Source organism: Varroa destructor, unplaced genomic scaffold (genome assembly GCF_002443255.2).
Source record: "Varroa destructor unplaced genomic scaffold, Vdes_3.0 BEIS01000004.1, whole genome shotgun sequence".
NCBI classification, from domain to species: Eukaryota; Metazoa; Arthropoda; class Arachnida; order Mesostigmata; family Varroidae; genus Varroa; species Varroa destructor.
In genome coordinates, this window is record NW_019211457.1 from 31,124,609 (window position 1) to 31,136,684 (window position 12,076).

Sequence of the window (12,076 nt, forward strand, 5' to 3'; positions counted from 1 at the left end):
TGTGTATATAATAGCCTTCTATACGAACACAGAGGTTGTACATTATGCTGCAAGACAAGAGACAGGAATACTTTCTAGTATCAGTAAACTAGTATACTTGCGCCGTTTTCCATTTAGCTTATTGCAGAAATGTTAATATATTGTATCTAGTTTTTGATGTAAACAGGCTTTGTTATACAAAAATGTATGGGCCATTTTGCGCTGCAAAACGAATGGCACGAAAAAAATATTTTGTCTAATTCTTTCTCACCGAGTGGTCAAACGAAACGTTTGTTCAAGCAAATCAATCACTGAATTACTGATCTACGTATAAAAGGCCTAACATGAGCTCAGTTTACTCTATCTGTGTCCCACAATATTTTATTCTCTACTGAGAATTTCTAGCTGAGGCCACTGAGGCTAGTCCCTTTTTAGGTAGCACGTCTTATTTACAGTACCAATATTTATCGTATTGATCGTTGGATCGTTCGCTATTTATTATACAGACGAGTTCTTCCGTGCCACTGTCTTATGAACGTCTGACAGAGCACACTTTAGTTATCTAAGTAGGGCTCACTTTGTACGTGTGAAGCTTGTCCCATAACTATCAGATTCTCAATATGGATATATGGTTGGATATATATTGGAATTGGGAGACTTGTAATCAATCTGTCTTGTAGAAACGTCCATGTTAACGGCTACCTCTAGCAGCCAGCATTGCGACCACGTAAGTAGTGTCACTTTAATAAAAAAAATATTATACTACATTTAAAAAACTGAAAAACAAAGCATGAATCGAGGCATACGTTCAAATATCCGTAAATGCATTATTTTGGTGTTTGGATATGTTTAAAAAACATGCGTCCAGTTAAATCCTATCTATGAAAGTTGTTTTTTGTCATAAACTACGAACTGTCTTCTCAGTACCGATTATATAAATCCAAAAATATACAGCAGTTTTTCTAAAGCGTAGATCACGGCCTAGAATGATAGACGGTTTTAATCTCGCTGCTAATAAAATCACGAGGTTCGTTATCGATCTGTCACCATTCATATATTTTTCAATACATGACTATGTAACCCAAGGAAATCCAGTTAGATATTATACCGCTACCAAAGTCGACAAGAGAGACACAAAATAATAAAGAATATGGGCAAAGTAATAAGATTTGATCTCATTATTCATGCAGTATTACAAAACAACAACGAATACATTAGAGTTAAATTGCATCAAGGTCTGTCTCAAGTAAATTTCTTTTTATCATCACTTAATGTGTCTACGTTTTCTACGTACGAGCAGATTCCTTCTAACGATATCGCTTATAAAAAGTTTATCCGTTGATCTTAGTACGAGTGTGAGTCCTATAGAGCAGTCACATCCTACAATTGAACGAGTCTACAATACATCAGATATTTTTTTTTTTTTCTAGACAGTTTCCTCCTCTCGTTGTTGTGCCACTAGTCGTTCCTGATCAGGATGTTCGTACTGTCCATTACGCGTAGCTGGTTTCGTCGGAGATCCTCCTGTTCCAAATCGAACACTTGCTGGCTTCCGTTTCCGCCGTTGACCGTACCAGATCTTGAAGAAAATGGCAGTAAAAATGATGACCATGCCGGTTATGCCGAGCGCATCGATACTGTGCCGATAGATCAAGCACGATAGAGGGATTGCAACTGCCTGCCGGATTGTCATCATAATAACAAAAGAAACTGGACCAAATTGTGAAATTGTATAGAACACAAACAACTGTCCGGTAGCCGAACAAATCGATAGCACAATACAGTCGTAGGCAAACATGTAGTGCGTCGATGCGAACCGCAGTGACGTCATGAGTGCGCCCTGCTGCAGAAGTGACACAAACGTTAATAACGTAGAATAGAGGTTAACTCCACACATCATCTGAATGAAGGACATCTTGTACTTGTTGAATAGTTCGCCCTGCCAGTTCGATGTGAATGAATCAGTAAGCATGTACGTGGCAAGTATGATCGCTCCGGAAAATGAAGTTGATTCGACCCGGGGCTTGTTTGAGTTGACGGGCCTCGATAGCAGAAACATGCTCATGCCAAGCGAGATCATTACCGCGACAACGTATTCGTAATTTTGGTAGCTCTTCCGCGACACAACTTTACCCATCAGCATAACGGGAATGATTTTCGAAGCTTTGGCAAGGACTTGGGTAGGGAAAGAGACGAATTTAAGCGCCTCGTATTGGAACCACGATGAGAGGACGTTGGAAAACGAGCAGTAGAAGTACTTATAAAGGGGTGCCGTGTGCGGGGGTTGCTTTGGAGCGACAACAAGATAGACGGCAGCTAATACGAATGCTAAAACTCGATTAACGAACACGAGAAATTGTGAGTTGTTAAACGACTGACCAGTCTCCGACGCGTTCGAATAGTATTTTTGGGTCATGATTTTTTCCTGAAGTACGCCCCATGTCAGGTACGACACCTGCAGTCCGATGAAGCAAAAACTCAGGACGAAAGCTTTACCTATAAAAGTGCGTTGCTTCTCCGTTGGCTGCTCGGCCGAACCGCGGAGTTCCAATGAGACACGCTCGTAGTCGAGTTTACCGTACACCAAAAGTCGGGAAAGTCTCACCAGCCAGTTCCTGCGGTTTTTCTCACTTTGGCATAACTTATTCTTCTTGATATACCATACGAGAAGAAACATGGGTAATGCTACAGTGGCATAACCTATTACATTGAACACAAGTCTTAACAACCAAAAATTCTCCATTGATGGCTCCATATCGCTCATATGCTCGGAGGGTAGCTTGAGCTGATGGATTCTCCCTTAAAGTTGAAAACATATGAGCGATTACGGGCGTTCTTCCGTATTTGTTTCTGTCGCTGTCTACAGTGTCGAGTGGAAACCCTTACAGAGGCATCATGGACCCTAGCAGACATTCATCCTGCAGCGTTCATGTACGCTGCTCAGACTAACAATGAAGAACGGGCCGCCTCGTCCCTCGCCTATATTACTATTACATGCTTATTCTGCAGATAGATATATAGATATTCTATCCTGACGCCTCTTTATTGCTCTAATTAGTCGGGAGTAACAATTACCTCTTTCTTGCCTCGCAGGCACAGCACGCAGAAACGGTTCTTGTAAAACGCGCTCGCAGTTCACTCGCCAGCAAGCTCCAGCCCGTACACAAGATAACTGCTATGCCACCGTGGACACGGAGAAACTCTACAAGAATAGCTGTTATTGGCTAACTACTGGCGAACATTTGGTTGCTCCGTGGGCGACGCCATATTTGTTTTGATGACGAAACACGTCAAGAGAGAAAGAGAAATGGAGAGAGCAAAAACCTACGGGTGTACGGAACTGGCGATTCGCTGCCAACTAAGTGTAAAGCTTTTCAAGCGATTGTTGTTTGGCGGGGGGGGGGGGGGGGTATAAAAATGTATGAAAAATACTTCTCGTTCAAGAACTTTCTTGAACTTCCAGCCACTAGCTTCCTAGAATGGCTCAAAATACTTTACGTAGTATCCTACACAAATGTATTTCACAAAGCCTTTTCATGTAATGCAACACGGTATTTTGGTTGTCTGCCTTGGTGTGTGTATTATAGTTCGACCCAATATCAGAGCTTAAAGTTACTGCGAAATATCATAAAGAGAATATCTAATTCTTTATTACAGTCAAACCGTTGGATTAGTTTACCGTTAGCTAATACTTGTAGTCTAAATTGTTTAGGTTTTAAGAAATTAATCTGATTCATTGGTCTTCCGTACTGAATGTAACTGGCCTCGCGATAAGGTCCTCATCCAACCTAAGAGTACATCCAATGAAACTGCTCTAGGTTTTGCCAAAATTACAAGCTAATACTTTACGACTTTACTCTAGTCATATGGGTATACGTTTGGAGTTAACAACAGGGAAACTCAGGAGCATTTCAAATCAGATCATCTGCTCCCAGATCACCCCTTTGTGCTATAAAATATTAATAATTATTTAGTGCGATCACAGTTGAACTACGGAAAATGAACGTGTTAATTTTTAATATTATGCAATAATAAATAGTAATAATTAAATCTTATTGGGATGTATTACTGTACTATTTTTCCGGACACGATAGAAAAAGTGTTTGAATTTCTCCTGCGTTAAATTTAAAAAACAATTAAAAGCCCTTTTTGAGAAGTTTTATTGTACTGGTAAAAGCAATTAGGTTTTCCAAATCATATCTAAGATGTGGTTTCAAGTAAGCAAAATATTCCAAGCGTGTCAATGTAATGCCGTTTTACTATAAACAGAAATTATTATGTTTCCATAAATCTAGCACCCGATTATAAAGGATTAGGCTCCTGATCGAGTAGAGGCAGCATGTCGACTAAAGATTAGTGCTTATCACGCTCAAGCTAGCACCTATTTGCTGTCTATTATCCGGCTTGTTGCAATCTATCATACATATTGTTAGTCATATGGATAGAGTCATTTTTCGCGCACTCACAGTGAGTTCGATTTGCACCAAGAAAGCATACGGCATAGGATGCGACAGGGTCCTACCATCTAAAAAGAACCAGATTCCCGCCTCTACTGGGAGCGCGAGAGCGGAGCGGCCGCCCTTCTGACATGTGCTGCCGTTTTTGTTTTTGTCGTTGTGGTTGCAACACCATTTGGCTAGTGCCGCCTTAAGCGGTGCTCTTGAATGTCTTTCCTGTAGGCATTGGCACGAATACGGCGTACCGCTGGAGAGGACCCAATACAGAAAGGTAGGCAGCCTTGCGCACGGACATGCTCACCTTCCAACATCCGTAAATTACTCTTGGCAGAATCGAATGCTTACCTAAGACGTATCTTTTACAAACGAACATCGCACTGCAGTGGCCGGCTTTGAAGGATTGTCTCTCCCTCGATGCCGTCAGTGCTATGGCAACAGCGGTCGCTAGAGGCTGTTTGGAAAACGTTCAGCAAAAAGTGGTATACGTTCGATATATTCTAGCATGTTATTAAACGAAATCTCTCTATTCTCCACCTTAGAGCCATTCTATGGGTGTAATCACAGCTTTCACAATCGAGACGGCATCGCCGCCTTTTTTGGCCATACTCGTTTGACGCTAGATTCCCGTATATGTTTACAATCAACTAATCCACTGAATCAGTTTTGAGTGACAATTCAACGAGGAGTGTTCAAGTTCATAAAACTCTGTTCACTCAGAAGGCAAGCGCTTTACAGTAGAATTGTGTTTTCCTACGACTAGAGAAAGACAAATCGTGTGGAGTTTTCTCATCACAACAACATGAGGTTGGTACCTGATGACTTTCGACATAAAAATTATCGGGGTAGTTATAGGTTTTTTTTTTCGGTTTTTGCGGCGTTGTATTCTTATAGTTGAACAGATGGATTATGCTTGATGTTCAGACTTCGGTACATGGATTTTTAGTGCCTGCTAAAAGACAACTGATTGACTGTTTGAATCGAAAAAAGTAAAGCCACGGCAAAGGTGTACACGCCTTTACTCGTTATGAAGCACATACTATTGTATACGATTTTTTAAGCAGTGCGTTACATAACGAAACTGAAGTTAACGCTCATGCGCTTCTATATGCAAAATCTATATGCCGGTAAGAGGTGACGCATAAATTAACGTCAAACGGTAGTACTTGTATAATCAGAGGATCTGTTACGGTACTCTCAGAAGCATTGAAATTTTACATTGCCGATAGATTAATATCTCTGAACGCCGTCAGCTGGGGTGAACAGTCCGTGCGTATTTAATTAATGCGTATTAATTATTAATCAGTTAATGCGTATTTATTTATACAATTCTAAGTAGCACGTATTATGGATATTATTGTACTTTATATATAGTTTATAATTGTTCATTGGGTATAATTGTTTGTTTTTCATTATTAATAAAGGGTAAATTGCGCTAGCTCATTGTTGAGGACGGTAGAACATGGGCAAAATTCTCGCAGGTTTAGGTGGTTGTTTATTATTATTATCATCAATTCGAGATATTGTAACTTGTCGACAGATAGTCGAAAATACGTATGACAAAACATCGTAAAAGTAACTCCGACTAAATTTAAAAACGGTCAAGGCTAACCTTGACATTGCCAGTTCTTCAAGGTCGTTGACGGTGCTAAATTTAATAAGCCTCGTGTTGCTTCGATATGATACATCCAACGTCTGATTATTGCAGCAAGAGAGGTGAAACTTCTGCTTAATAATACGTATGTACAATGAAATAAATTAGGCTTTGTCAATTCGGTGGCTGATCAGCGACGGAAACGGCGATGGTCCTCGCGAGTCATTAGTAGTAGTGGAGAAGCAACAGTGATTTCGGACGCGAATGACGAGTGTTCGGGTAGCTTTGTTTAAGGCCATCTAATAATACAAAAGCAAATATCAGAGCTCTGCGTGCTGATATGGGGTAGACGTATCATCGCACATGAACAAGACAACGTTCTGTAAATAGACTAACCGCAAGATGGTCACATATCCTACGGCACGTGTAACATCTGGAATACTGAACTGTCAACAACGCTATTCATTGTTGTCGTAGGGCGTAGGGCGGTTGTTCTGAGCGCGGTTGATGAGCGAGGGGAGTCTTTATCATTAACTGGTAATTTTTAAAATGCATCACGGAAACACTCTAGCAAAAACAAGTGAAGCATAACTAGCCACTAGACGTTCGAACAGTTTAGGAACAGATGGCCGATATGGCAAAACTATCGTACGATACAAAAGCCACAACAAGGAACGATCAAACAGCAAAGAGAACTGGTTATGCCAGTATACGATAAAATGTATTTACAGAAACAGGAAATTGGTTATCGGGCTCTCCAGGTAAGCCGGTCACAGCGTCGCTTCAAAGGAAAGTGGCACTTGAAGCCCGACGCGCCCATTCACTGCCGTTCCACAGTAAAATGCAGATGACGATTATTTCGTTAACTCTATTTTCATGCTATTACCTACTACATCGTAAAAGTGCATCCTTATCATTGTTAGCTTTGTCCGTCGAGCTTTCTTAACATTTTCGTTATATATATATATATAACGAGCCGTTATAAAGATCAACGACTGCCAGTCAGACGGTACAACCTCAGCGTAATAAAAAGCTTCAAAAAATACTTAGGGAAATTTTACATTGAAATAAAATTGAAATTGTAGATATTTGAAGTGAAGTCTAAAATGTGTGTACAGTTCCGGTTACTTTCACAATATGGGAAAAGGACTAATAAAATAAAAATATTGGCAACTGTTTGTAATGCTAAGGTGTGGAAAAGCATTGATTATTTTCCTAGCTGAATGACTCTAAATCTCAGCCAATACGAGGCCAACAAATTCTAGCATTAACCTCCGACTCATTGTTCTCAGTTACAAACAGCTGAACAACGTTTTCTAAGTTTTCTAAAACCCTATAACACTTTCCAGTAATTGTCTTATTTAGATCTTTGACAAACTGGATCGTCTTTATCTGTTACTGTTTGTTATTTTTATTGTTATCCTCTTTATTTTGTTATTAGTGTAACTTACAACTACCATCATTATCGGCATGATTTATCGTATCATGCGTATATTCCTTACCTCATCGAAGTCTTCCCAGGTTGCTCCACCAGCATAGAAACTCCATCACTGGTAATAACTAACGCTGTAGTCGATGCAAATACTCAGTTCGCCGTGCGAAGCGGAAGAATCGACTGTAGATTAGCAATGCACCACTGAGTACCTAAGTCCTTGACGAGGAAAAACAGAAACGAAGTCTAAAGTTCTTTACTGCCGTTGCGGCATTACAAATCAGTCAGAGGCGCGTGACTCTGTACGTGCGGCGATGCATCTACGGTGAAGAAACTTCGGATAGCATCGAAAAAGAGGTCAGCATAGAACGGCACGCCAGCGAATTCAGCCTACTGTGCCTGAGGGACCGCTGAATCTGACGGCACAGACACTGTTTCTGGGCACGGGCTAATTTCGCTCAAGTTGACATTGAATCAATGAGCAATCGATTAAGTGGGTGGCGTTTCGTACTGAGTCAGAAGGTGAACTGACGCTGATCCCAGCTGCCGACATTAGGCCTACTGCGCTAAAATGCCGCTAACATAACCTTGATAAGAAGTTAGTAGCAGGTGGTAATGACGACAATTAACGTAGTATTAGTTATCGCTCCTCGGAGATAGGAGCAATCAATCGAGTAATTATTGTATTGAGAAAAATATATGCATGTAATTATTGTATAATAGGTGCCATCCTGTTTTATCACGCTATAGGAGCGCGGGTTAGTTATGTACGGATTGCATAACATGTATCGCCCTATCGAGTCTAGGCACACAAAGACGCTTCTGCGAGCTCTTTTCGATAATTTTTACATCGGTCGCATTGCTCTCTAAAACGGCTTCCACCACATGAACATCTGTGTCTTTATTATGCTCATTGATTACATTAAATTAAACTCAGCAGGATTAAGGGTAGCCGGAAGTTGATTAGTCCAACACAGAAAATCTAAGTTACATGGATTTACTTTTTAGAACTTTTTTTGACCGTGAGATTATCTATGAGGGCCGATTTTCTATCCAATTGCAGTATCGACAAACAGAGCGTGCGTATTCAAACCCTTCGCAAAGAGTTTCAGCGGGTGTACGGCGGTCCGGCAGACTTTGTTGTGCGCGCTCCAGGCCGAGTCAACATCATCGGTGAGGAGTTATTGAATTTCTGTCACGGCAGCTCAATGGGAAGGCAAAAAGTAGTCATAGAACATTAACTCTAAGTTCATATAATAGAAGCAGCTTGCATAATCACATGGTGTCTGTTGTAACTTTCGCTTGAACATTAGGCGAACACATAGATTACTGCGGGTATGGGGTCTTCCCTATGGCTGTCGAGCAGGACATACTCGTGGCTGCGGAAAAAACGGATTCGAATGTACGTTCTACGACCAGTTGAACCTTACGGAATTGTATCTCTTTCAATGTTAATTTTTGTCGGTTTGGAAAAATCTTCCATTTTATTTAGTTAATATTATTCGTAATTTGAGTAACTGTTCTACTGTTATATATCAGCTCGCTAATTTCTTGTTTTGTTGCATTCAAATATAACTAGCTTATTTTGATAAAGGAAATATTTACAAACGGAAACAGCCTTTTTGCTCTAGTGTATCATGCATGTGGTGCATAATCATTGATGGTTATGTTTTTCAGACTATCGAATTGAAAAATATGGAATCAAGGTACCCCGATTTTAGCTGCTCTTTAAATGACATAACTATCAATTCATCTTTGCCTTGCTGGTTCGACTATTTCCTGTGCGGGGTTAAGATAATCCAGGAACGATTTCCTAAGACCCCGTTTCCTGGCGTTCGTTTCTTGATTCAAGGTTCTGTGCCGCCAGCGGCGGGACTAAGTTCTAGCAGTGCTTTGGTTTGTTCCGCTGCCTTGGCAACAATGAACGCAATCGGGTAAGTCTGCTGGGGCTAACTGTACTATTTTAATCAATGATTTTTGTACGCAAGTCCCCTATCCTTATTTTTTTTTTCTATAGCATACTCCAATTGAAAAAAACATGAAAATTTGCTGGCTAATCTAATTGAGCGTGCCGGTTAAAGCGAATGTTGCTCTGCGATTAGGTCAAGGCAAACTAAGCTTTTCTCTACCAAAGATTCTATTTTAATGTGGTCGACATTCATTGTTAGGAGATGCGTTCTTTTCTAAACAAACCAAATTGTTTTTTCCATCCGCCTTTGCTATTACGAAATTTTCGGAACGGGTCATTTTTCGGCTATATTAGAGAAGATCTTCCCCGCACTGAGCTAGCATCATTATGTGCGAAGTGTGAATGCTATGTGGGGGTCGAGGGTGGAGGAATGGATCAAGCAATCTGCCTTCTAGCGGAAAAGGGCTCCGCAAAACTCATCGAATTCGAGCCCAGGCTTACAGCTCAAACCGTCCAACTGCCCTCTACTGCAGTATTTGTGGTAGCCAATAGCCGTGTCGAGATCAACAAGGGAAACACTTCGAATTATAATACCCGAGTGGTCGAGTGCAGATTAGCTGCTCAGGTAAAAACGTTACATTCTACATAATAGTCTTTTGCATTTGAGACTCATTCGTGATCATAGTTCAATCAGAAAGTGTTTGAATTTCCGTCCCAAGAGGGCACTTATGTGCCGTTATTCAAATTTATTCCATGTTTAAAACGAAAATAAGACAAACGATTCGTTTAACCCATTGCTTTACAATGTATTTATAAGTAAACATTTTCCACCCGATTTTCTATTTTTCATATGAACTGATCGCTGATTCGAGCTGGACAAGCGACTGATTTTGAAACAATGGCATGCCTCGCAAATACAAACAAAAAAAAAAGTTTAAACTGTCCACCTATGTGGACGCTGTACTGTTTCTAGCCAAGCATTTATCTGCTATTTTATGTATGCATTAACTATCTTTTTTTTTTTTTGTTGTGTTTTAGCTCATTTTAAAAGAGAGTGGTGAGGAATGGAAAAAGCGAGTTCGGTTATACGATGTCCAGAAATGCCTAAATCTTTCGCTGGTGGAGTGTGCAGAGCTGGTGCAGAAGATCCTTCATGTTGAACCCTATTCGCTGGAGGAACTTTGTAGCATATTCTGCATGTCTAAGGACGAGTTTAAGTTGTGGGCATTGTCAGAGAAAACTATGAATCTTACCAATTTTCAACTTCACAACAGGGCTCTTCACGTCTATCAGGAAGCTCACAGAGTATATCAATTCAAACAGTAAGTTGTATAAAATTTTTACGAATTTTCGGATAATCTGTTCCAATGTTTATGCTGCGCTACGAAATTTAAAGTAAATTAAATAAAAACGTGTTCGTGTACCTTAATCAAGCAGCAGACGTGAATCGGTGCGCTAACTGAAATTACTATTCCCGGCACAAGACAATGCATATGTGTTGATTGCACACCCAGTCGGCATGCAATGCACTATAAACTGTACATTTTCTATTTGCAGAGTTTGCGAGGCTGGTGACGTGAACCGTATGGGAGAGCTGATGTCGCAAAGTCATGCCAGCTGTCGGGACCTCTATGAGTGCTCTCATCCTCTACTCGACAAGCTTGTTGCAATCTGCTCTCAGAATGGAGCTCTCGGATCGAGGCTTACCGGGGCGGGGTAAGCAGAATGGTTATCCGAATTTAGTTACTAAATAGCTGAAATTATCTGTTTTGCCTATCTGACTATTGCGTAGTTGCTAATTTTAGCCAAGTTTGCCTGTAAATTAGAGCACAGCTTCAATAAAACATAGTCCGATTAGTATCTAGCCCCTAAATATATTTTTATGGAGACCTCTGTACCGTGCAAGTGAGTCTTAATTAGGGTTGGATTTGAGATATTATCATTACTATAAGAAGGTATCTTTGTCGTATTGCTTTTACCAGTATCATACTTTATTTGTTTTCCAGGTGGGGGGGATGTTCTGTGACTCTAGCGACAGCATCGAAAGTACCACTGATCGTCGCTGCTCTTGAAAAACACTTCTACAAGCCACGAGGCCTGGCTACCCAAGAAAATGTTTTCGTATCGACTCCGGCGGCCTGTGGCAGAATCTTTACGTAAAAAGTGCTGTCGCAGAATGTTATTTAAATATCATAATTACATAAGTAATTCTGACTTCGCGCTATCCTTTAATGTCAAGCATAATTGAGCCATTCTTGATAACATGTTTCTAGGGTTTAGAAACTTGTTTACTATACGGCAGTCGGCACAAGTTATAACCACATCGTGGAGTGTATAATAATAATATAAAAGATTAATGTTAACTAAATATTCAGTATTACTGCCCAACAGACCCATCGTAGCTTCAATCAAAATTGACAACCATATCGGTATTATACATACAGACGATGGGTCTCGGCATTACGGAAGTATTGTAGAAAGACAGAAATTCAAAAAGATCAAGGTTTTCATGGCTCGTCGTAATTTTTTTATTACGGGGTCATATTCGTCGCGGAAGTGTGCGGATCTTTATATAATAAATCGCATAACTTGGAACGGGGTTGCATGTGCATCTCCACCGAAAATTTTTTATATTTAATAACGTAGTGAATACTTGAATGTTATTATTGAAAGAAAGATGGGGGTCCTGGAAATGTATGGCGTTATAG

At 40.3% G+C, this 12,076-nt stretch overlaps 2 protein-coding genes across 6 annotated transcripts; one reads left to right on the forward strand and one right to left on the reverse strand.

The window, feature by feature from the left end:
• Positions 1-1,007: 1,007 nt before the first annotated feature.
• sll (adenosine 3'-phospho 5'-phosphosulfate transporter 1) lies at positions 1,008-3,355 on the reverse strand. The gene has a single exon (XM_022804757.2). The coding sequence runs from the start codon at positions 2,741-2,743 to the stop codon at positions 1,406-1,408; it is 1,338 nt and encodes a 445-aa protein (XP_022660492.1). The 5' UTR covers positions 2,744-3,355; the 3' UTR covers positions 1,008-1,405.
• A 1,035-nt stretch (positions 3,356-4,390) lies between these two features.
• Galk (N-acetylgalactosamine kinase) lies at positions 4,391-11,992 on the forward strand. Of its 5 annotated transcripts, none has more exons than XM_022802594.2 (8): positions 4,394-4,707; positions 8,523-8,632; positions 8,773-8,861; positions 9,137-9,393; positions 9,723-9,993; positions 10,407-10,690; positions 10,926-11,084; positions 11,375-11,992. In XM_022802594.2, the coding sequence occupies exons 3-8, from the start codon at positions 8,811-8,813 to the stop codon at positions 11,526-11,528; spliced, it is 1,176 nt and encodes a 391-aa protein (XP_022658329.1). In that variant the 5' UTR covers positions 4,394-4,707; positions 8,523-8,632; positions 8,773-8,810; the 3' UTR covers positions 11,529-11,992. The 5 variants fall into 5 exon arrangements, with proteins under 5 accessions (XP_022658330.1, XP_022658329.1, XP_022658327.1 ...); XM_022802592.2 differs by lacking the exon at positions 4,394-4,707 and adding an exon at positions 4,725-4,915; XM_022802593.2 differs by lacking the exon at positions 4,394-4,707 and adding an exon at positions 4,782-5,240.
• The last annotated feature ends 84 nt before the right edge of the window (positions 11,993-12,076 follow it).